At 39.1% G+C, this 27,276-nt stretch overlaps 1 protein-coding gene across 2 annotated transcripts in view; it reads right to left on the bottom strand.

The window, feature by feature from the left end:
• LOC136863975 (titin homolog) overlaps nt 1-27,276 on the bottom strand; it is a 1,080,299-nt gene that overhangs the window by 849,178 nt on the left and 203,845 nt on the right. For both annotated transcript variants that reach the window (XM_067140444.2, XM_067140445.2), the window contains exons 13-14: nt 24,764-24,994; nt 13,476-13,608 (exon numbers count right to left, since the gene is read on the bottom strand). In XM_067140444.2, coding sequence (XP_066996545.2) covers nt 13,476-13,608; nt 24,764-24,994 — 364 coding nt within the window. The remainder of the gene's footprint in view (nt 1-13,475; nt 13,609-24,763; nt 24,995-27,276) is intronic.

Genomic DNA, 27,276 nt, shown 5'->3' with positions numbered 1-27,276 from the left:
TGATGATGATGATGATGAATACTTGAAAACAGGAAATAAAATTAAAGAATGAATTAGTTATGACTTGGGTCTAAAAAGGGGATAAAATTAATGCACTTTTGAGCGAACTATGAAATATATTTTGTAAATTTTCTTCACATTTCCTAAATTATTTCTTTGAAAAACACTCGCGGTGCGACTGCGGCCCGTGGTCCACCATTTGATAACCCCTTATATACAGTATATATATATATATATATATATATACACAACTCAAAAAAGTTTGGAATACTATGGGGTAGGGCATATGTAGTCCTGTTGTAAGTGGTAGACAGCACAGTAGGGCAAATAATTCAATTGTTTGTTTACAATACAGCAGATGTCGCTATCTACGCTGTGTGTTGAGCCTGATTGTTAAGTATAGACAAGAGTGGCGGAGACGAGAACCGAAGCTGAGCAAGCTGATCGGGAAATTATTTCGTAGATGATCACAGAGGCCTGTGTGTGACCAAAAAAAAATTATTCAAGGTACGTATGAGTAGATGATTGAGTGTTGGAGAAGGTGTTAGAGGTCCGAAGTACAAGAAGATTACAGTAACAACGACATGCATCTAATGGCTGATAAGTATTCGAGGACTGAGAAAGGAAAATTAGCACCGGGCAAGTAACATCATTACATTAATCTAATCGTTCATAAAAGCCCATATCCATAAGAGCGATGATAGTAGTAACAATATTATTAATGTAGCCAGTTTTTGAGATGAATGATGGGAAAGTGTGGCCTATAGAGCCGTTTAGTGTGGGCATTTAAAATTATCTTCTTATTCGTTGAGGAAAGCAATGGGAAGTCCACTCCACTCATTATTTCCCGGAATGTCTATGACATCTGATGGTGGGGATGTTGGGGATTCAACCAGCCTCCGAGCTGAGGACATAAGATACATCATTTTTAGAGCTCATTTACTTATTTTTGAGAAAAGGCCTTGCATTGAACTTCTTCACATTTAGAGATATTTAGACACCATATCGTGGGCCAACCAGGAAAAAATATGAAGTCCATAAACTCTGTAGTGAGATAAATTCGTTGAAGGTTATTATACCTATGAAAAATCATGTGTATTCATACAGCCTCAGTCTTCTTTATTAAATAATACAAATATTATTTTAAAGCCGGGCTGAGTGGCTCAGACGGTTGAGGCGCTGGCCTTCTGAACCCAACTTGCCATGTTCGATCCTGGCTGAGTCCGGTGATATTTGAAGGTGCTCAAATACGTCAGTCTCGTGTCGGTAGATTTACCGGCAGGTAAAATAACTCCTGCGGGACTAAATTCCGGCACCTCGGCCTCTTCGAAAACCGTAAAAATGTAGTTATTGGGACGTAAAAAATAATATTTAAATATTTTTATTCTACAAAATAAATCAGATTTTATTATTATTAGTAGTACTTCAATGAAAAAATATTGCCTTTTCATAAATTCTGCACTACAGTATACAGTATTTGAACTGAAAATGTATTTTTAATATCCATAGCAGATTCTGGAATCGTATTAGCTTTTTTTTTTTTTTTTTGCTAGTTGCTTTACGTCGCGCCGACACAGACAGGTCTTATGGCGACGATGGGACAGGGAGGGGCTGGGAGTGGGAAGGAAGCGACCGTGGCCTTAATTAAGGTACAGCCCCAGCATTTGCCTGGTGTAAAAATGGGAAACCACGGAAAACCATTTTCAGGGCTGCCGACAGTGGGGCTCAAACCTACTATCTCCCGCCTGCAAGCTCACGGCTTGCATGCAACCGCACGACCAACTCGCCCGCTGAGTGAATATGCTCTAGCCAGTCATAGAATAAAATAGAATATATTTATTTACCACCTACAGGATGTCCCAATTACAGATGATGTAATAGAAAATTTAAAAAAATAAATAAAAAATTGAATAATATATACACAAATATACATTTACCTATGTATACTAACAGATATAAATCTTCACATGTTTTCTACAGATTATTTACATAATTTAAAAAATTATCATGTTCCACCCTTGAGAAGAACTTTCCGAACTAAAGTGGCAGGGTGGTGAAAAATGTCGAGTGACCCTTCCAGCTGATTTATGGTCATTTTGGACAAGCAGGCGGTCGTTCCTTTCCACAAACCGTGATTATTCTGTGTTCACGAGATTGCTCATGTATTATGGGATCCAAAGAGTCCCCTTGGTGCACTTAAGAGCTTCTGCTTTGAACCAGTGAATAGCATCGCCATTCTCATCTTTGGTTTTGTTTGCAAAATCATTCTGCGTGCACAATATTTCAGTAGTGGTACAGAGAAAAGGTACTAAGTGCACTTGGATATTTATCGCGGAATATACAAGGTGTATTCAAATTATACCGACAAAACAATCAAGGATGCTCTTCGAGTCATATAAGGAACGATAGCGCAATCGGATTCACGGAGAAAAGGTTTATATTCGGGAAAATGAGACTACTTTGTTACTTCCGGGCGTGCGATTCAAATTGACGAACTCGCCGTATTTGCTGTGCTAGAGCACAAACAACTGCCCGCCGCTGTGCATCAGAGAAGGGAGGAGTTGTATAAAAGGAGTTCTAACATGGAATTAAAGCGTTTTGGGACCCTTATCCATATAATATATTTTCTTCCTCTACGTACGAGAAGTGTGTCTTGAAAGTTTAGTCGGATCTTGTTGTTACACCCTGTATAATGAACTTCATTATTTCTGAAGGTTTCGTTGCTTAGAAACTAAAAAGCTGAGAGTTAGTTCGTAGGGTTATGTCAACAAAAGGAGCACAATTTATTTAACTATAGTATCATTGAAGAACTCATTTTATGCATTTTTGGACTTGATAACTTCTCCGGCTCAGTCCGATGGAAATTGAAGGTGCTCAAATGAATACATACGCTTCGCACCGGTAGTTATGCTGGGGCAAAATTTCGGCACCTAGACTTCCGAAGATTAGTTGGTGGAAAGTAAATGTAATAGCATTAATATTATGAATATTATATTTAACTATACCATATTGTAACGGTTCAAATCCCGTTACAAGATGATATCTGTATTATTATTATTATTATTATTATTATTATTATTATTATTATTATTATTATCATTATGTCAGTATTATTATTATGTTATCTGTGATATTGTACTATTATTGTAATTATCCGTTTTATTCAGTTTTGCAATTGCCTGTTGCTTGCAAGATTGCACTTAGATGTATACATATATACGTATGTGTAGTATAACACTCAATACCTGTACAGTGAGAATTGTTGTATATATCAGAGATGGGATGTGACGTTGGTACCTTGTGCAAGATATGGCGATTCTGCCAAGTCATCGCCAAGCCATGGCTACGTCATTGTATTTATTTAGAATATGCGCGCACGGTGTCATCGCCGCGGGGCTATTTCACCACCGTATGTAATATCTGTCGCGTAGGTGGGAGTATGTCATTGTTATTTCTGGAGGTTACGTAGTTGTGTCAACCAAAGTCTATATAAGGTGGGTGCACATTGTAGCGTCAGTCATTACTTATACGGATGCAGTACAGTGAAGTAGTCTACTAGATCAAGAGGCCTTAAGTGGTCAGCCAACCAGTGTGAACGAGAGATGGTGAAGACTCAGTGAGCCATTATTGGTCTTTGAGAGAGTGAGACCAAATGGTTGGTCCGTCACTTAGTGGAAGACGCGGACGCAAGGCTTACCAAGGAGTCAGAGAGGGCAACCCTGGATCTACCAAGAGGTCATACCATATTGACTTACAAAGAAGTCAGATGATATGGAGAAGAAGCAGTCTCAAGGATGTATCACCACGTTAGGCGTGACACACCTACAGTAAACACCAGAGCAATGGATTACGTCGTAATTACACTCAAAGTGTTAAAGGTACAGTCAAGTGAATCAGTGAGGGAAATATTTCGTATAAATTGTTAAATGTCCGGTCAAGAAGAATTCAAATTCATGCCTAGTTTCTGTCAGTTGCAATGTCATAATTTCATATTCTCATCTGTTTTATCGCAACAAGACTCACTATTTTGTTGATATATTATTTAAAGAATATATATTGTTCTATCAAACGAATTCATAGTTTTATTTCATTTACAGTAAAATATCTTAACCTCAAAATTAATGGGGAAACCGAACGCCAATCTCCTTTTCCCAGAACTTATATGGTATGTTGTCAAAAGTAAGCTTATTACCCCACACCCTAGAGATAGTCAAGAGTCTCATTATATTATTGCTGTACTGAGTGACAGCTGGCGCCCTTCAAATAACATATGTGTAAGTAAGCAGGTAACAAGTAAGTGTGAGTACAGGGTTCGACGAGTGTGTATTTTATTTAATAAATGTTAATTTTCATGATTTTCATGTTAAACGCAGATATTCAGATTTTCAAGTTTAAATGCAGTTTTATTACATATGTGTGTAAATATAGTCAGCGACTCACGAACATCTTACAAAGTGGCGCCCAACGTGGGGCTCGAAGAAATTCAGAATTTGGTCTGAATGACAGCATATCATAGGTTCATTTTGGGAGGAGTGTGCGCATTTAAGCCAACGGAAATTATTACCGGTAAATTTCAGGACTATAATTTTGTGATATATATTTGTATTTTGGGGATATGTCAAGGGATTTGAAGAGGGAAATTAATTTGAGATCGCGTACTATCACTAGTGAACCAAAGATGGACAAGGAAGACAATAACAAGTCATGTAACGACGAGGTCATTGCTTCTGCGGACATCCAAGGTGAAATTCAGAGTAGGGAACAGGTGAATACGATGGAAGCTTCTGTGATAATTCAGGAAAGTGCAGAAATTGAGAATCATACTGAAACCCAAAAGGAAAGCGTAGGGGGAATGAACCAAGATTTTTTAAATTTTTTTAAGGCCGAAATGACCGGGCTCAAGGAACAAATAAATACAAGTAGTGAAAATAATAAGAAAGAGATGAAAGAGATGAAAGAATTAATTAGTAATAGTAATGAAAATAGTAATAAACAAATGGAAAAGATGAGTGAAAATAATAAGAAAGAGATGAAAGAATTAATTGATAGTAGTAATGAAAATTGTAATAAACAGATTAACTCTCTAAGTAGTAAAATGGAAGAATTAATTGGTAGTAATAAAGAGAATTTTGATGGGATTAATGATAAAATAGATGGGTTAAGGGAGTCACTAAATTCTAAAATAGATACTAAGATAATCGAGGTAACTAATCAGCTATCTAATTTAGAAAATAAGGTAAATAAAGAGTGCGTTGACCTTAGAGGTGAAATGGAGTCGAATCGGAGCGATCTTCATACTCAAATTGAACATGTCAAAGGAACTTGTACAAAGAATATCAAAGAGTTAAGTAATAAGATTTCTAGTAATCAGGAAGAAATTCACGAGATCATAGATAAAAGACTAGACAAGATCCATAATGCAGTGGGGCAAGATATGAGGGAATGTGTCAGTAAGGTAGAAACGTTTGAAAAAGAGCTTGGGCAGGTCAGAGAACTAAAGAATAAACAAGAAACTTTGTCGCAGAAGGTTACAGAGAAAGAGGAAAAATTACAGGAAGAATTGAGAATAATGAAAGAGAATGCGGAGAAAGTGGCGGAAGAAAAAGTTTTGAATTGCCAGAGGGTACTACGGCAAGAAATGAGAGAAGGTCAGATTACAAGAGAAATAGTAGTGACGAGTGGTTTATACAATAGGGACCAAGATTTGCCTAAGTTTACTGGAAAACAATTTAATCCTATGGAATTTCTAACATTAGTTGAGAAAAGATTTGCAAATAAGTTGAGGGATAATATTATCGAATGGGAATACGTATTAGAGATCTTGTCGAATTCCTTCATTGGTGAAAGTAAAACCTGGTTTCAAGTGTACCGTAATAATATGTCGAATTTGGAAGAATTTAAAGAGAAATTTATTAATAAGTTTTGGGATGAGAATGTCCAGGGTCGTGAAAGAGAACGGATTATGTTTGGTAAATATAGACAACAGGAGGGGGTGTCTATGACAGAATACTTTCTGGCACACGTGCTTATCTGGAAAAATCTTAATAGTATTGGTTCAGAAGTCGATATCGTAAGGATTATGTTAAAACATTATTCTGATAGGATTAGGGAAGCTGCGTGTATGCAGAAAGTCAGTACTATCAAAGAAATGGAGGTATTGCTAGATAGTTTTGAGGCTCTGAATAGTAGCATAGGCGGCAATCGACCACAAAGTAGAAATGTAGAGGGAGCGGGAAACAGGTCAGATAATTATCAGAGAAGAGTAAACAATTATGATCAGACGAGGGCTAATAGGAATTTTAATAGTGATAGAGGTCAGCAGAGTTACCCGAGACAATCCGACAATGGGAGGCGTGGGGATTTGAGTCATAGAGATGAAAATAGGCCTAACACGAGTGTTACTCAGGATCCATCATTGAGCCAGCGCACTTTAAACTCTCAGCGGACTGCATAAACAGGTCACGTGAACAGTCCGAAGGTAAAAGTTGTCAAAAACAGGTAGGTAGTGTAGATAATTGTGTATTAAAAGTAGATTTAAGAGAACAACGTGATTGTGACCTAAGTAGTGATAAGTCAAATGTTTTAAGTGATGACGTATTCATAGGTAATAAAGTAAGAAATAGTAGTATTAATTTAGATATAAGGAGTGATTTGTTAAGCGATGTAAGTAGTTATAATACTGAGGATATAAGTAGTGAGGTAGTGACTCCGACGATAGAAATTATTATATGGAGAAGAAAAGTGAAGGTATTATTAGACTCTGGTAGTGAAAGGTCATGTATTAGCTCCAAGCTTTACGAGGAAATTCTGAAAGAAAGTCAGAATATAACAGAGATTCCTGTGAGGCAAACCTTCATTATAACAGCGGTGGGTAGCAAGTCACAGAGAGTAAATAAAATGATAGCGGTACCTATTACGATTGAAAATGAATGTAACTTTCAACCATGCCTGGTTGTGCCAAATCTGGTGTATTCAGTTATTTTAGGAGCTGACTGGCTTACAAATCATGGAGCTAGATTAGACTTTGATTCGGGTAGTGTGTGTTTGTCCTGGGGGAAAACTAGCAAACAAGTATGTGTGAATTATGAAGGGTCTGAGGTAAGTGTTGATAACGTGTGTTCTGGTAAAGGTATTAGGGAGGTGAGTGAAGGTGTTCCTAGTGAGAGGAGATGTTTTGACGTGTGTCACTTGTGCATAAGACAGGATCCAAGGGATAGTCTGTATGAGACAGTGGCGAGAAGTAATTTGAGTGAATTACAGGAGGAGCAGTTGTGTTCGATGTTAGGTGAGCATCGAGATGTATTTAGTGATAAGCCAGGAAGAACACATGTATATGAACACAAGTTTGTTGTACATGATCATTCATCATTCGTAGGACCCAAGTACCCCATTCCACTTAAATATGCTAGTGCTGTCGAAGAACAGATAAACATTATGCTGGATTACGGAATAATTGAACCATCTTGTAGCCATAGTATTAATCCTTTAATTATCGTTGCCAAGAAGAATGGGTCAGTCAGGCTGTGTATTGACGCCAGGCTTATGAATCAGAGGATTGAGGCAGACCAACAGAGGCCTGAAACAGTGGAAGAGCTCATTCAGCGTTTTGAAGGGAAAACATGGTTTTCTATCATGGATTTGTCTTCTTCATTTTGGCAAATTCCCCTCAGAAGAGAGGATAGACCTCTCACTGCTTTCGCATATAAGAACTGTTTGTATCAATTTGCAAGAGTCCCGTTTGGTAAAAAACGTCTTCGGCAGCGTTGATTCGTGCTATGTCTAGAGTTTTAGGTCGGGATACAGGGGATTTTGTTACCATGTACATTGATGACGTAGTAATAGCATCTCACACTTTTGAAGAACACATGGAACATTTGAACATAGTCTTACAGAAAGTTAGAGAGGGAGGTTTCACATTAAAACTGGATAAGTCAACATTTTGCACACAACAGATTACATTTTTGGGGCACACTGTATCTGCACAGGGGGTAAAACCAGAACAAACGAGATTAGAGAAGATTAACAACACGAGCACTCCACGTAATAGTAAACAATTAAAATCATTTTTAGGGGTTTGTAATTATTTTAGACGTTTTGTCATCCAATATGCAGCGTTGTTAGAGCCATTCAGAGGCTTATTGAAAGGTGGAGCTAAATGGAAGTGGACAGTTGAACATGATGAGGCATTTCTTAGGCTGAAGGAAGGTTTTAATGATGCCGTTATGTTAAAATACCCTATGCCTAATCGCGAGTTTGTACTCATGACCGATGCGTCAGAAAAGGGCATTTCCGGATGTTTGTGTCAGAGGGATGACGAAGGAAATTTGGGTATTGTTTCTTTGGCGAGTCGGGGACTCAGCTTGACTGAAAAAAGGTATACCATCACGGAAATTGAGTTCTTGGCTATTATCTATTCATTAAGCAAATTTAGGATGTATGTATTAGGGAATAAGTTTGAGATATGGACAGATCATCAGGCATTAGTATTTATTAAAACATGTAAGTTAACAAGTAATAGAATGACAAGGTGGATTTTAGCTATCAGTGAATATGACTTCACTATTAGACATATTAAAGGTAAAGATAATGTCTTAGCCGATTTCCTCAGTAGGAACTTATCAGGCAATACTGAGTCAAGGTATGTAGATATACGAGAAGGCATACTGGTATGTGTGGGTAATGTGACGGGCAACATGACAGAACGAGATCGATTATGTCATCTCATGGTGGAACAGGAGAGGGACGATGAGATGAATGTTATCCTGACCTGGTTAAGAGATAAGGAGGCAGATGTTATTGTGAAGAAAGGTAAACATGAATATAAACTAAGTAGTGGTTTCCTGTCAAGGAAGTGTCATTCTGGAGAATTTAAAGTTTGTGTACCAAAGGCATTACAGGAAGACATGATTTGGTATTATCACAAAGAACTCGGTCATTTTGGGGCAAACAAGGTTCTTTATGCTATTCAAGGGAATTTTGTGTGGAAGAATATGGGAAGGAGTATTAGGAAATTACTTGCGACCTGTGATCTATGTCAACGTAGTAAGCATCCTAACAGGACGTTAGAGGGTCCACGGCAAGCAGTCATTGTAGACAAGCCAGGCCAACTTATATGCGTAGATCTGTTCGGGCAACTAGTAAAATCTCGGTATGGATACCGGTATGTGTTCGTTTTGATTGATGCCTTCAGCAAATATGTCAAAATGTATCCCCTGAGAAAAGCTACGGGAAGGGGTTGCCTAAAGCAGGTTATTGACAGATATATTCCTGAGTTTGGATGTCCACTCAGAATATTATCAGATCACGGCAGTCAGTTCAGTTCAAAGATATGGACTACCAAGTTGAATGAACTGGGTGTTAAGGCCATATATTCGTCTATTCGATACCCACAAGGTAATATGGTCGAGCGGGTCATGAGAGAGATCGGGAGAATATTCAGAGCATGCGTACATGATAAGCACAGTTCGTGGTTTTCACGACTGGGAGATGTAGAACGATGGTGTAACACTACGTTACACGAGTCTACGGGATGTACGCCGTATGAAATTCATTTTGGTAGGAAGCCAACCGATCATATTGCAAGTATGCTAGGCTTAGACTTGGGAGAGGGAAAATCTAAGGATTATTATATCCAGCTGGCTAGGGAAAATTTAATCAAAGCAGGCAATAAACGCATTCGCCAGCAGAAAAGGGCAAAATTGGACGAATTCAGTTTGGGTGATAAGGTGCTACTTAGAGTTCCATTCCCATCATCTGCAGAGGCGGGAAATATGTCTAAATTCTTTCTTTTGTATCAGGGGTATTTCACTATTGTGAGCCGTATCGGGAAGTGTGCATATTCCTTAAAAGATCAGGAAGGGAAGATTGTCGGTACTTACAACATTAAGAACTTAAAGAAGTATTTCACGTGAGATTTGTTGAAATAAGAGTAAGATGATTATATTTTGTGAGAAACTGGCAAAATAAAACTAACATCTACGATTTGCGTGTGAACCAAGTGTCGTATTGGTGTATTGGAAGAATAAGTGCTACATTGTCATGTACTGTGTGACAAAAAAAACGGAGAACAGGACATTGGACAGTTATCTACGATAACAATATGCGAGAAAAGTTCTCATATAAGTGATATTTCACAAAATGTTTTGATATGTTAAAAAAAAAAGAAGAATGTAGTGTAATCATTTAAAATTATTTGTGTGTGTTAAATTAAGGGCTATGCTCTTGTGAATTGTATGAGAATGGGACACTGAACAGTTATATACGATGGCAATGTGCGAGAAAAATTCTCATATATGTGATGTATTATAAAATGTATGGATGCTGAAAAAGAAAATTATTGTTGTATATTCATTTAAAGTGTTTATCTGTGTCAGTGTTATATATATAATTTTGTTCATAAATCAATCGATTCTTTGTTCTTCGATTTATTTATGAGGGAGGCGAATTGTAACGGTTCAAATCCCGTTACAAGATGATATCTGTATTATTATTATTATTATTATTATTATTATTATTATTATTATTATTATTATTATCATTATGTCAGTATTATTATTATGTTATCTGTGATATTGTACTATTATTGTAATTATCCGTTTTATTCAGTTTTGCAATTGCCTGTTGCTTGCAAGATTGCACTTAGATGTATACATATATACGTATGTGTAGTATAACACTCAATACCTGTACAGTGAGAATTGTTGTATATATCAGAGATGGGATGTGACGTTGGTACCTTGTGCAAGATATGGCGATTCTGCCAAGTCATCGCCAAGCCATGGCTACGTCATTGTATTTATTTAGAATATGCGCGCACGGTGTCATCGCCGCGGGGCTATTTCACCACCGTATGTAATATCTGTCGCGTAGGTGGGAGTATGTCATTGTTATTTCTGGAGGTTACGTAGTTGTGTCAACCAAAGTCTATATAAGGTGGGTGCACATTGTAGCGTCAGTCATTACTTATACGGATGCAGTACAGTGAAGTAGTCTACTAGATCAAGAGGCCTTAAGTGGTCAGCCAACCAGTGTGAACGAGAGATGGTGAAGACTCAGTGAGCCATTATTGGTCTTTGAGAGAGTGAGACCAAATGGTTGGTCCGTCACTTAGTGGAAGACGCGGACGCAAGGCTTACCAAGGAGTCAGAGAGGGCAACCCTGGATCTACCAAGAGGTCATACCATATTGACTTACAAAGAAGTCAGATGATATGGAGAAGAAGCAGTCTCAAGGATGTATCACCACGTTAGGCGTGACACACCTACAGTAAACACCAGAGCAATGGATTACGTCGTAATTACACTCAAAGTGTTAAAGGTACAGTCAAGTGAATCAGTGAGGGAAATATTTCGTATAAATTGTTAAATGTCCGGTCAAGAAGAATTCAAATTCATGCCTAGTTTCTGTCAGTTGCAATGTCATAATTTCATATTCTCATCTGTTTTATCGCAACAAGACTCACTATTTTTTTGATATATTATTTAAAGAATATATATTGTTCTATCAAACGAATTCATAGTTTTATTTCATTTACAGTAAAATATCTTAACCTCAAAATTAATGGGGAAACCGAACGCCAATCTCCTTTTCCCAGAACTTATATGGTATGTTGTCAAAAGTAAGCTTATTACCCCACACCCTAGAGATAGTCAAGAGTCTCATTATATTATTGCTGTACTGAGTGACAGCTGGCGCCCTTCAAATAACGTATGTGTAAGTAAGCAGGTAACAAGTAAGTGTGAGTACAGGGTTCGACGAGTGTGTATTTTATTTAATAAATGTTAATTTTCATGATTTTCATGTTAAACGCAGATATTCAGATTTTCAAGTTTAAATGCAGTTTTATTACATATGTGTGTAAATATAGTCAGCGACTCACGAACATCTTACAATATCTACTGTGTCATATTCTGAGATATTTTCATAGCACATTTTTAGAATCGATTTCTAGATTTTCTGAATCGTTTGTTAAACAATATATCTTCGGCATGTTCTGAGAAATGATCCCTTGTTCATAGTAGGTATAATATACAGTAACTGACAATGTCAAATTAATTCTGGCTCTCTTCTACAAGTTCCGTTCATTTCGGGAGTAAAAATATCAGCGCTATACGAGTTGAGTCCCTTTGCTCGGCAAATTAACTATATATTTCCAAGGCTTTAGGGCACTTATGTTTAAGTGGGGCATGATTATTATTAAGATTATTATTAATATTTTAGTAGTTTAACATCGCAATAACTCACATATATTCTCGGTGACGATGGTATTGAAAGGGGCCAGGGCAGAGAAATTAGCATCCGTGGCCTTAATTAATACGAAAATAGAAAACCACGGAAAAGAATCTTCAGGAGTGCCCATGGTAGGGTTTGAATTCATCGTCTCCAGAATGCAAGCTAACAGGTACGTGTCCCGGGTATATTATTATTATTTAGTTTACTGAAGCTTTATAGTGACAAGATATCCTGCTCGTTGACATACTTTGGATGTCTACATCCGAGATAAGAATTTAGGTCAAAATCGTTAAATAATTTTTAAGAAATTCGTAATGCACGACTCTGAAGCAGTAAAGTCACGAGAATACTCGTCGTCCTTGGAGAGAAGTGTGAATTAAAGCTGCACTGTTTCACAGTCAGATGAACAGACATGGGTGAGTCATATAAAGGAGGGAATAGTTTAATACATCGGTAAAATCCAACATTATTTCATCATACAGTACTCGTATACAAATACCGTAAACTCTCCTTTGTCAAAGGCAGATTGGAACTGATACCACACAGAAGTCTGTCAGTACGAAGGGTTATGTCGAAAGATGGACAGAACTTTGGTTACTTTTAGCAGATGAAAAATTAATGATTCACTGTACTTATAAAATTGAAAACTCCAACAGAACATGACGTTTCCACAAAGCTTGTACAGATGAGGTATATCATCAGAATATTTTCTTTGGTATTTCACATCAGTAGAGTATTTTTGACATCTTATTTAGTTTGCTACGATTAAGGAGATATTTTGGGATATTTGTAAACATTTTGAACCAACGCTTTCCCCATTTTATACGGCTGTAAAAATGGCGGCGTTTTATACGTGTCAGATTTCTCTCGTACTTAGGAAATTAAGTTGATATTTTTATACATTCCAAAACCGATTATTACACATTGTGAGAACGAGACCGTGCAGCCATATAAGGCAGCGTTTCTCATAACATTACCATCATCAGTCAGGAATAAACGGAATGCTTACTTTATTACATTCTTCCTGTCCGAATGGATAACACGAATTTTTATAGCATGAAATTTGATTCATAGTCATTATAAAATGACAGAGCCATATTTAAAACAGCGCTGAAGATTCACAACACAACAGTAGACATCTACAAATACAGTCTGTATCAGTACAAATTAAAATTGATTAGAACAGTTTTTCGGAAAATAAATTCGAAAATAGGCAAAAGAATGTAAGTACATCATGCTCCTACCTTGAGCCAATCCCGAAGCCACATCACCTCCGGCTTAGGATCACCGACGACTTCACAGTGGATGATAACCGTATCTCCTTCAATAGCCTCCGTAGATCTTGGTTTCGTAATGAACAGCGGGACCTTCGAGTACCTGGGGAGGTATAACAAGAACTCTGATTACTTTGATTTCAAAAGATAGAGGCCGATGACCTCGATGTTCGACCCCTTTAAACAACAATAATAATAATAATAATAATAATAATAATAACAATAATAATAATAATAATAATAATAATAATCATCATCATCATCATCATCATCATCATCATCATCATTTTTAAAGTAACTGGAATAAAAGTCTTTGAAGTAAATACGACAGAATAACTCTATGGCTGGGAGTTACAACTTACAATAATGCATTTTTGAGAGTTTACCATCAATGTATAGCTTATTTCGTTCTCTACAATATTCGAAACTGTTACAAAAAATCCAATGTATTCATGTCAGGAAGCACTTCTAATGGTTTTCAATATTCTGATATTAATCCGTTTGTTTAATTCGAAAGGGTCATTTTGAATTGTGACACTTTTTCAGATTACAATAACTGATGCAAGAACTACGTACACACCATTTTTCATAAAAATTGTGTAACAAGTGTATCTTTGAGAGGCAATCATGTGAGCTGCTAAAACTTTCAAATCTTCTCCTGAAAAATCATGGATTTTTAGCAGTAACCCTTTCGTTCTCGGCCATCGAACTGTTAGTGCAGCAATCAGCAAGCTACTGTTCACGGGCCAAGAATGGCTGACGCACAGTCGTGCATCGCTCACCAAGATGTACACACGAATCCACCTGGCGCTTGTGAGTCATAGAGGGCCATGTATCTTGTGTGTCCAGTTCATTTTCATTAATTTTTCTTTCGTTTTTTCTATTAAATCGTTAATCAGTGATGAATTAACAAATTTAATTTGAAAAAATGAATAATCTTCCCTTGGGACCAGGCTGAATGGCTCAGACGGTTGAGGCGCTGGTCTTCTGTCCCCAACTTGGCACGTTCGAACCTGGCTCAGTCCGGTGGTTTTCGAAGGTGCTCAAATACGTCAGCCTCGTGTCGGTAGATTTACTGGCACGTAAAAGAACTCCTGAGGGACTAAATTCCGGCACCTCGGCGTCTCCGAAAACCGTAAAAGTAGTTAGTGGGACGTAAAGCAATTATTATTATTATTATTATTATTATTATTATTATTATTATTCCCTTGGGGCAGATCATTTAATTTACTATTCATACTTGCCATGATGTGCCGCAGTTGCCGGTAGCATCAACTGCATTAACCAACCTTGTGACCAACCACTCGAACCAACGACCAGAGGGGAAGCATTATACGCATAAAACATCTTATTACATTGTGAACATGCAACCGTCGATATTCTTTCTTTTTTTGCTAGTTGCTTTACGTCGCACCGACACAGATAGATCTTACGGCGACGATGGGACAGGAAAGGGCTAGGAGTGGGAAGGAAGCGGCCGTGGCCTTAATTAAGATACAGCCCCAGCATTTGCCTGGTGTGAAAATGGGAAACCACGGAAAACCATTTTCAGGGCTGCCGACAGTGGGGTTCGAACCTACTATCTCCCGAATACTGGATACTGGTCACACTCAAACGACTGCAGCTATCGAGCTCGGTCCGTCGACGTTAGAAAGGAACACAAATAATCAAAATGTCACTTCACATTAGTGTCACCCACCGCCAGCAGGAGGTAGTTTCCCCGCCACAACCCATCAGTACCGCTCAAAGGAGATTACAGGTTCCATGTAGCCTATATTGCAGCAAAACCATTAGCATCAATTCCTGGTAACGATTTAATATCTGATTTCAGTAGTTTTTCAAAATTTCAGTCGAAACTCTTTTGGCGAGATGAGTGATAATATCGATAACACGTTGATGTAATCTAGTAGTGTTCTCGAAACAACCAATTAACCCTAAAAATGCAGTGAACCCGCCTACAGATTCTTCAAGACCTACAAAACTCCAACCCCCATACAGTAAGAATGACCGCTACAATAGATCTGGCAACGAACAATTTTATGCATTGTGGGAAGCACAGTTGGTAATTTACATCGTATGTCACTCTAGAAATCTTCATGTAATGAGGCTATAGTACACAAACCGGACATTGTAAATATAAACTCAGTAGAGAAAAATAGGCTACGCATCGAAACTGTATCAGACGTAGTGGCGAATCATTTCGTTGAGTCTCCCTACTTAAAAAAATAATCTACCGCATAAGTAGACATCTTGTGGCTCCATCTTTGGACATATCTGGAGATTACAATAATGTCATTATGCAGATCATTATTTATACTGTAAACTACGACTTGTAGGATTTCCTGAAATTTATCTTCAAGGGATTTACACTTTGTTACACTATCGGTCCGCCTCTGCACGCATTATTTGTTGCAGAACTAGACGCCTTCTTCACATCAAATATTAAGATTCTTCAGTACGCTTATGACGTTTAAATTACTCTTCATCTGCTAACTTAAAGATTGTACGTTTATGGATGGAGTGCGCAGCGGGAACATTCTTCAGTTGGACTTTACAAACCGGCTTCACACTTTCACCTACAAAATTTACAGTGGTCAACTTCTCAAATAAGTGAAAAACGTATGTAATATCTGATATCCTTCTTGGCCCACCTTCCCTGTGTGTACACCAGTCAAACGCTTGGGACAGCAGATTAACACGGAATCGTCATATTATGTATATTTCAATTGAAGTTGACAGTGTTAAATGTTCTGCGGGCCCTCACCAGCACCTGGTGGGGAGCCGATCCTCCTACTCTGTTATTTAAATTATTACTCTATTGAACTCTAATATATCCTGTCCTTGATTAAGGTGGTATGATGGTCTTCGGAAATGCACCAAGATATGTATTACGAACACCTGATCTAATACATTGTTGGGCCAATCGCGCATGCCTTGTCAATATGAATTTTACACGAACTAACGCTCTTTCGGGAGAAGCTGCGGAAATCGGTCGCTCACATCGTTGACAAATGCTTTCTGACATCATCATACTGAGTCAAGCCACAATTGCAACACAGGCGCTTCCATCACGAGCCCAGAAACTGAATAGATTTCTCCGCGTCAAACGGACTGCCGACCATCGTATTCCTCTGCTGGTTAGAAGCCATCGAATTCTCCAATATTTGTTCCCAATTGTACTGAAGATTTCTTATATGCTTGCGTATGGATTATCACTTTCTCCATCAAAAATCTTCTCCTTACAGAACTTCATTTCAAGCCCTCCCATAGATAGTATACTAAATGAATTCCTACATCAATTTGTCCCGGTTCCATTCAAATTTACACCGATGGATCCAAAATATCCTCTGGAATAGGATACGCTTATTTCTGCCCTTTTAATGCGGCCACTGACAATGTCCTCTACCCGAACACGATCACATTAAGCGATCTCGACTATGACAAATCCCGTACATGGCATTTCGAATAAAATAGAGACGGTTGTTACGAGCACACCCAGAGTCCAAACATTAAATTTTATAAGAGAACGATTCTTCAAATAGTTTTTTTAAGTCTTAGAACTTTCATTGTGTTTCATGTCAACGGTGTTGTGTTCATACTACGGTAATTCGCATTATCCAGTGGCTATTATTTCGGTTAGAGAAAGTGGAGCTTAAAGCTAAGTCTTTAAGGACTCGGGTAGTTTTTGTAAATAAATTCAATGTATTTTTATGAACCTAGGTAATGTATTGAATCGAACACGTAAAAATTCGCAGTATACGAAATGAACGGCATCACAGGGCGTAAGTTCGTGTATAAAAGCACTTTTAAAATTATGAATATTATTCAACTACAAACATCACAGTTCTTGTCAAGATGCACTAGCCATAGGCCATATTTTCCCCATTGCTATCATCATTGTCACCAACATTTTTTGCAACCTGGGCATCAACTTAAAGTGTATGTTTAAGGTGGTGGGATTTTGTAAGAACTTAGCTATGTAGTTTCTAAACATCTCGGAAGATCTGTTAGAGCCCCATAATAACTATGCTGCAAATTAAGTTTGGAAGAGAATTTTGTTTTTACGTTGATGATCATTCAAGGACCAGCATATGTATGGCGTACCTTTACAAACACGTAGTTGTTTGATATTTCTATCATTATTGCTCCTTAAGAGGAATGGCAGATTTTGTGAATAAGTCTCTCGATTATAGTTGTTTTTTATTAATTTCAGGACTATGACTCTTTTTTGCAAAATGATTACATCAGATGATACCCAGAAGCAGCAACAGCTCAATATCGTTTATCTTCAAAATATACTTTTTTGTTCTATGGTTGTTCTTTTTAATTATTCAGTTTGAATATTAGCGTGTCAGTCCCACAATAACTTTTCCTTCGGTTCCTATAACGTTGGCTTGTTAGCAGTAAGGGAGCCTCTAAAATGGGCATTTACTGAAAGATCTGATGTAATAACTTCTCGTGCTTCCGGTGTGTAAACGATATTATATGACTAACAACTCTTTATATTTCATTATACATTCTGTTTAAAATACTGAAATGAAAGTTTTTATACCGGCTAGCAGCGATAAAGACACGATATAGCTGAGGTTGGAATGCTGAACTGAGCGAATCAGGTCCAACTATCCCGTTTTATCTTGAGTTCTCTTCTAAGAAAGTAAAGTAATGGACTGCACTTCTGTCCTTGTGTAGTGGATTTGGAAATCGTGGTTAAGATGTGGAGATGGGCAGTCGACTTATTTCTAGATGGCAATGGAGACTAGGTGAGCCTACGCAACCAGTTGACGGTGGGTGGAAGGTAAATAGACGAAGGGAAAGAAGCACTAGGTTAGACTTTGATGAAGGTAAAGGGACTAACGGTAGTGCAAGTATTAGGTGATCATGTACAAGGGTGGGAAGGACTGTCGGCCGAGTGGTAGCCTAGCAGGTCGTCTACGTAAGGAGTGGGTATGAACTGAACCTACGGTAATAGCAATACCACTCCAATAATAAGAGATTCAGTAAACCTATGAAGCCAGCTTCAAATTAATTGCTTGAAAACCCTCCACTTCATTAGTTATATCAGAATTCCTAAGTAGAACCTTTCTTTCTTTCTTCATCTGTTTACCCTCCAGGGTTGGTTTTCCTCTCAGATTCAGCGAGGGATCCTATATCTGCAGCTTCAAGGGTAGTGTCCTGGAGCATAAGACGATTGGTCGGGGATACGACTGGGAAGGAGGACCAGTACCTCGCCCAGGTGGCCTCACCTGCTATGTAGGACAGGGGCCTTGTGGGGGAGGGAAGATTGGAAAGGATAGTCAAGGAAGAGGGAGGAAAGCGGCCGTGGCCTTACCTTAGGTACCATTCTGGCATTTGCCTGGAGAAGAAGTGGGGAAGCACCGAAAACCACTTCGAGGATGGCTGAGGTGGGAATCGAACCCCCTCTCCTCAGCTGACCTCCCGAGGCTGAGTGGACCCTCACCAGGTCTCGTACTACTTTTCAAATTTCGTGGCAGAGCCGGGAATCTAACCACTACACCACAGAGGCGGACAAGTAGTACCTTCCTTAAGAAATACCTTCAGGATCTCCCTGAAGTTGATTTAATACGAAGATTTAGTGAACTATGAGCAAGTTGACGCAAAAATTTTAAGACTTCTTGAGATATTCGAAAACAATTCTGCATTTATGATTTAGGGAAATAAGTTATTGAATTGTTTATAATGTAGACTTTCAGTTACTGGAGCATGCTTCAAATCCAGTGATCGTATTTGTTCTGTCCTTTTTCAGTGACTAGTTTCAATGTGTTGAAATTCAAGTGTTAGATACAGTATGTATACAGCTATTTTATCTGATGTATGCATTCTCTTACGAAAGAGCTTAAGTCCTGAATTCAGAGGTGCGACACTGGCATGGGACAAATAGAATACATTGATCTCTAGAGATGAATATCTGGAACAGTTCTCCAATTACCAGCCGGTCACGCTGCGAGTGGGAGATCCTGTACTTACGGGTGTACTTGTTCAGGGGAGGGACGAGAAAATTCATCTTGTTGCTGTCATTTATCTGCCAGCACAGGACATTTTTCAGAGCGAGAACATGTTAGCCGTACTTTTACACTGTCACTCATTAGCACTATTCGTGTTCTATAATAAATGAAACGCAACGGAGTGAAAATGAAACTAAGATTCTCAATGGTTATATATGAGTAATGAACAGCTGTCAAAAAAATAAAAAGTAAATTTAAAACCAACGACTGCTCTCTTGAACTCAAGTACCTTTCGGGCCCCGTCGCTACTTTTCGGTGACAGTGTTGGATGACGGTCTGACGTGGCTTGATATATTTATGCCCGAGTGCACCAAGCTCGGTAATTATCAGCCTTTACGAAATCGTGGTAAAACTTTTACCGTGGTATTGTCGTAAAAGCAGTGCACCATTACTATCGCCCGGTTTCGTTACCGCGGTTTCTAGACGCTTGATTTTCTCGCTATTATTTCCCTCGGAAGAAATTCGAAGTAGTATTCAGGAAGCAGTGATCATTTCGATAGCCACTTGTCTTTAGTTTATCCAGCCGGCAGTGATCGTTTCGACAGTCACTTGTCCCTCGTGTTTACATTATGTGACGGCGCAAGCAAGTTATCGACTCCTTAAAATGGAAAGTAATGTTCGACATGTTTTGAATGTTACATCGAAGTCCTAAAGACATGGAAGGGGACCTCCTTTTCTACACACAATATTGTCTCTCGACAACATTCCTTGTGGCAATATGGGCTCTGTTATATCGTTGTTCTGCTGGGGAGGTGGGATTCTGAATAGGTGTAAGGAGGAAGGATTTACATGGGTAACCTCCATCACCCAAAATATAGCCATTAGCTATTTCTCTCGTCTCGAGACGCGCTCTCAGCCGAGAATTGTGAAATATTGTGCTAACATGAGTCGACCCTGGCCATCTTGCTACAATATCTCGTATCGTGAGGTTCGAATCGCTCACAGTTTACATGTTTAGCGAGAAATAACCTTTCCTATTTCTAAATACCTCCCCATTTTCACCTCCGGGAGACTTTATTCGCACATGAGTGCAGTCCAGCGCACGCAATACACCAAGGAACCCAGCTATTGTATGAAACCCTTCCATAACCTCTCTTTGTTCTCGCTGCGTAAGTGAAAGTTGAATGAACTGTGGCGATAACGACGCAAGTAGATCAGAAACCTTGTGTATTATGCGGCATACAGTTGTTCTGTCAATATCACAGAAGTCACCGATCACTCCTTGAAATGTTCCAGTTGCATAGAACCGCAGCGCTAATAAAAGACGATTTCTAGGCGACATAGGACAGTTTCTTCCAGTCGGGCATTCCAATTGTTCACCATTTAAATCTTCTCTGGAACGAAACATCGCTTAATTCTTCAAATAAATCGCGTCTCTCTTCTATAATTCTCCCTTCATTTCTTTCAAACTGATTAAGATACTGGAGATATAACCTATAGTTGTTAAGCTCCATCTTGGAATCTTTAACCACAGAGCACAAATAAACTTTACCGCGGTTTTCTTAGTTAACCGCTCGCTCACGCGCGGTAAACATTATACCGCGGTAAAATGTCGGTAAACTCTAAACCGAGCTTGGTGCAACAGAAATACGACTTTACCCTGGTAAAATTGTGAAGTTTACCGCGGTATTCTCTTTACCGAGGTTGGTGCACTCGGGCATTAGTTACAATGGATGCGTTGCGCATGACAATATTGTGGCGTGGTGGTAACGAGTTGGACTGATACAATATTTATGAGGTCTTACGTTCTTACACAACCCAATGTTTGTTAGTTTTCTAAGGAAATATAATTGTTCCTCCCTCATTTATGACTGTTAATCTGTTTCATTAACACCAGGTTCATGAATTCATCAAGAAGTGACTTGATCATTATTTATTAAGACATTTTGGCTTAATGCATGGAAGATTTTATTGTAAACAAAAGTATATTTATGGCATAAATACAAAAACGTTAGTGGCATCTGCTTTTCAAACACTTACAAGTGAAAACATAAAAACAAAAAGCTCGATAACATCTTGCAGTCAAGTGGACGTGGAGTCGACTGGTCTTTACAAATAACGACTGCTCTCAAATACGGCATCCCAGGCATCGTGGACAAGCGCTCACAAATCATCAGGACGTCTTGGAGGGGATTGAGCGAATTCTTTTGCATATGCTTCTTTATTTATGCCCACATATTCTCAACTGGGTTTAAGTCCGGAGAACACCGAGGACAGTCTATCAGTTCGATATCCTGTCTGCTCACAAAATCAGTCTCAAATCAATTGAGTTATACGGACTGTATGGTTATCCTACTGAAACTGAAGAATTCCTTGAGGATACAACAACCTAATATAAGGAACCATATAACGTTCCAGCAACCGTTTATATGTATGCTTACCGAGCTCGATAGCTGCAGTCGCTTAAGTGCGACCAGTATCCAGTATTCGGGAGATAGTGGGTTGGGATCCCACTGCCGACGGCCCTGAAGATGGTCTTCCGTGGTTCCCCATTTTTACACCAACCTCTACCATAACGAAGGCCACAGACGAATCCTTCCCACTCCTAACACTTTCCTGTCCCATCACCGCCATAAGACCTATCTGTGTCGGTGCGACGTAAAGCAACTTGTAAAAATATATGTATGTACATATTTATGCTCGTTCACCTTTACGCGAATCCGATTGATTTTGCCCATTCCACAACAAGAATACACCGCCACCACGATACAGACACTCGATCACTTCGCCCACGAATGGCGGTGTGTATGTGGTCAAACTGGTTGCCAGGAGGACAATATACTAAAGTGAATCCTTTCTTTGCAATAGTAAAGGTGACACCATGAGAAAAGATTTTCACTCCCGATCACAATTTCCCACTGCAACAACTAAACGCTCTTCTATACGCTCCTCCTTAAGAACTCCCCTAGTAATGGCACGTTGAGATCTCAAATTGGCGGCCCTTAAACGGTTTCTAACCTTTGACGTTGCCAGGAAAATTAACAACTTCCTTGAAAGTAGCAGCAGTATGAAAGGGATTCCGTTCAATATCTGCCACTAATCTGGCATCCTGATGTGGTGTTGAGATTTTCCTTCCACACTCCCAGATTTCCAGGCAAAAGTACCCAAACGTTGATAATTTTTAAACCATATCCGAGCTGTCCTATCTAAAACGTAGAAACGCCTATCTGCTCTGGATAGAGAAAAACCAAGTTTAATCACAGGCCGCGTTACACTTTGTTTCCTTCCTTCACTATTTTGTGGAGCCATGTAAAACGGTAAACTGCAAAATATCAGGCAGAAATGTCGTCGTTGCTAATCTCGTATCTCGTAGAGTGTTAGCCTCAACCTAGGTCTTAAAATAACGGCAAATATTTCACAATTATACAAATATAAATTTCATATTTTTTATTTAGTCAGTTTACTGTCCAGGTTTGGTTTCCCCCACGGACTCAGCGAGGCCCCTGTTCACCATAGCAAGTAAGGCAGCTTGGGCGAGGTACTGGTCCTCTTCTCCAGTTGTACCCCGACCAAATATCTCAATCTCCAGGACACTGCCCTTGAGGCGGTGGAGGTGGGATCCCTCGCTGAGTTCGAGGGGAAAAACCAACTCTTGATCGTACACTGACTAATGAAGAAAGAAAGAAAGAAAGAAAGAAAGAAAGAAAGAAAGAAAGAAAGAAAGAAAGAAAGAAAGTCTTTGAGGAGCTTCGAAAACAGAAGAGAAATATTACTTCAAGCTCCTATCAGTATATCATTGATGGTTATTTCAAACAGCTGGAACATGTTGTAGTACTGTAAGGATCTCTAGGAGAGTGAATGTCTCTTCTCGCAGTCGACTTTTCCCCAACTAACCCAACAATATTTTTCAAGAAAAGCACCAAACATTTTTCTTTGTCATAAAATGTGTCGTCATTTAGAGTTGCATGCCTCGTTACCAACATATTTCGCTTCATTTAACTCATTTTCATCCTGTTGGAATCTGTTTTAAAGTCTAAAAAAGACAAGGATATTTCATATCCAATAACAGTCACATCTTATTATAGTACGCCTCCGTAGTGTAACGGTTAGTGCTATTAGCCGCCATCCTCGGGGGCCCGGGTTCATTTCCTAGTACTGTCAGAGATATCCGGCTCCATGGCTAAATGGTTAGCGTGCTGGCCTTTGGTCATAGGGGTCCCGGGTTCGATTCCCGGCAGGGTCGGGAATTTAAACCATCATTGGTTAATTTCGCTGGCACGGGGGCGGGGTGTGTGTGTCGTCTTCATCACCACTTCATCCTCATCACGACGCGTAGGTCGCCTACGGGAGTCAAATCAAAAGACCCTTACCTGGCGAGCCGAACTTGTCCTCGGACACTCCCGGCACTAAAAGCCGTACGCCATTTCATTTTCACTGTCAGAGATTTAAGAACGGTACGAGGCCTGGTATGTGGTTAACATGGTAAATGCAGCTCACCTCCATTGTGGTTGTGCCTGAAAAGAGCTGCACCGGCTCGGGACGAAGACACGAGTTTACTTACACCATCGTATGTACAATCTTCAGAACACTTGACATCTCAAATTCTTCAAAGATTTTGCACTGGTTGTGGTGACATATCCAACTTGTAAATACTGTTCTCAAGTCGAAAACTATTCTCATAATTTTTTTATTGTTTTTAGGTCTAAATTGTTATTTAGACTATTATTACTACTGTTCATTCTTCTTCTTCTTGATCTGTTTACCCTCCAGGGTTGCTTATTCCCTCGGACTCAGCGAGGGATCCCACCTCCACGTCCTCAAGGGCAGTGTTCTGGAGCATGAGAATTTGGGTCGGGGATACAACTGCGGAGGAAGGCCAGTACCTCGCCCAGGCGGCCGCACCTGCTATGCTGAACGGAGGCCTTGTGGGGAATGGAAAGATTCGAAGGGATATACAAGGAAGACGGAAGGAAGCAGCCGTGGCCTTAAGTTAGGTATCATCCCGACATTTGCCTGAAGGAGAAGTGGGAAAGCACGGAAAACCACTTCCAGGATTGCTGAGGTGGGAATCGAAGCCCTCTACTCAGCTGACCTCCCGAGGCTGAGTGGACCCCGTTCCAGCCCTCGTACGACTTTTCAAATATCGTGGCAGAGCCGGGACTCGAACTCGGACCTCCTGGGGTGACAGCTAATCACACTAACCACTACACCACAGAGGCGGACACTACTACTACTACTACTACTACTACTACTACTAATAATAATAATAACAATAATAATAATAATAATACTTACGGGATATCAGGCCCAATGACTTGTGGCGGCTTGGGTACAGGAGGTGGTGTCGTCACCAGCACCGAGACTCGGCCACTAGTTTCGCAGCGGCCAACCTCATTTGTTGCTGTGCAGCTGTAGACGCCGGCATCTCGAGCCGTCACTCCAGCTAGAGCCAATTCTACCGTTCCGTCATGATTTAGTGTCATAATTGTTCGTCGGCTTGGTCTGAGGCGAACTCCGTCGCGATGCCTGCGAATACAAACACCGTTAGGCAATATCCACACTAAAGTTTAAAAAACAAAATTATTGTCAACGAAAAATGTGACTAGAAGATAGTATGTTGGTCAATTTATAGACTAAGTAGATTTTTCAATATTTAAAGATGTAAAGTCTTCATACATGAAGTAAAAATGATCATATCGCACCTCCGCAAGAATAGCGACACAATTCAAAATTGAACTTTTCGAGAAAACAAAGTTTAAAACACCATATCAAATCAAGGATAATATTTTATCAGACTATTTATACCAGATAAAATTTAGCAGATATTGCAACATATTTTCGCGGAGTTTCAATGAAATAAATCACAACTAAGAAGTGATAATGTTCTTGACCGACAATATTCATTATGGTGAAATGGTATAATAGTTTGTGATTTTTCGCAAGAAAGAAAGGAATTACACTTATGAGTTTTCTATATTGAAAGAGTGATTATTTTTGCATATGTTGCATATCATAACTAAAAATGACATTTTTGAGTTGTGCCACTATTCTTGCGGGAGTGTGATTTATGCCAGTAGCCCTTACCTTTTCCTAAATTTAAAGAGATATATAATTAGTCGTGTTTTCTCATTCCGAGTACCCTCCTCCTATTGTTCCTATCTGGTTGTGCTAGCGATCATTCTGAATGATATACGGTGGGATTTGATTTCATTAGGGCTGTTTGCAGAGAGTAAACAAAGGAATAAATTATATACTGATTCATAATATTAATCTGATTAGGCTTTAACAGCGGTGACTAAGCTCTTTTTCTAAATTTTAGTAGAAATGGAGAAGTGCACCTTTATTGAAGAGAAGTTCATCATCGAATATGCTTCCAGATATTTAAATAGAGTTTAGTATTTCTAGAAACTTGATGTTTCAGAGAGAGATTGTTAAAGTTGACTAATTCTCTCATGATGTAACCATTCAACTTTGGGATGTGACACAAGTGTCAAAGTCTGAAATATTCCACCCTGAACTACGCATGAAGTTCCCACTTGTAGTGCACTATTTAATTTATTAATAGAACAACGTCTTGGCTATTGGAGTAACTACACCGTTTTTATTCTCTCTTAAATGAGGTTTGTAGGAGGGGCAGGGATGGATGCCAAGAAACTTACTTCCAAGGAAACCCCTCAAGATTACTTTCTCGTTGTGTTGTATTCCAAGTGAGAACATATTTCCTTTCTTAAACTGGTGTTCTATAATTATTTCTGTCCATTATTCTGCGTTTGCTACGGGTGTTCTACCGCGATTGTGAAATATAATATCCTAACAGGATGGACGTGCTCAAATTTTCTTCGATTTCTATCAGCGACAGCCTTTAGCCTGCGTTACTGATAGTCTCTCTAGTAGCAATGTCATAACTCGTTATATTCCTTGGCATTAAGGAAATGGACAATGCAACTTCCAGAGAAAATAAGACGTTTCCCGATGTTTGGAAAAATATTAACAGATGTTATTTGAGAACAGAACTTGATCAATCTGTACAATACATATTACGAGCTTGACAATTCTTATGCTCATAATTGCATTGAAAATCCACAGCCTGTTTCCAGTCATTCGACTGGGTCAGGAATGGAATGAACGAAGCCATATCTAGCGGCGAGGATAGGAACTGTTCCGGCTGCCGAAGCCTGTCGCACTCCTCTGGGGCAATGATTAATGACTGACGGATGAAATGAAATGATATTGGAGAGTGTTGCTGGAATGAACAATGACAGGGAATTACAGAGTACCCAGAGAAAAACCTGTCCCGCCTCCGCTTTGTCCAGCACAAATCTCACATGGAGTGACCGGGATTTCAACCACGGAATCCAGCGGTCAGAGGCCGGCGCGCTGCCGCCTGAGGCACGGAAGCTCGGAATAATTGCATTACGCACATCAAAACTACAGTCTGTAAGTCTCGTCAATAATTTCCAATTTCGAATGGCTATGTTATGTCTTTATACTGACTCTGTTTACAAACAAACAGGGTAGGAAGCCCTATTTCTAGAACGGAAAACAAAGTCAAAGGTTAGGAAGCATATTAGTTGAAATACCATCACGAAGGAAGCGTTGTCGCAATCAATCAATCAATCAATCAATCAATCAATCAATCAATCAATCAATCAATCAATCAATCAATCAATCAATCAATCAATCAATCAATCAATCAATCAATCAATCAATCAATCAATCAATCAATCAATCAATCAATCAATCAATCACTACCCTGCATCAGACTCTATGATTGTGACTCCATAGTCACTTCACGTAAACGAGGGCCG

Source organism: Anabrus simplex, chromosome 2 (assembly GCF_040414725.1).
Source record: "Anabrus simplex isolate iqAnaSimp1 chromosome 2, ASM4041472v1, whole genome shotgun sequence".
Classification (NCBI taxonomy): Eukaryota; Metazoa; Arthropoda; class Insecta; order Orthoptera; family Tettigoniidae; genus Anabrus; species Anabrus simplex.
This window is presented reverse-complemented; position numbering and strand designations above follow the sequence as displayed.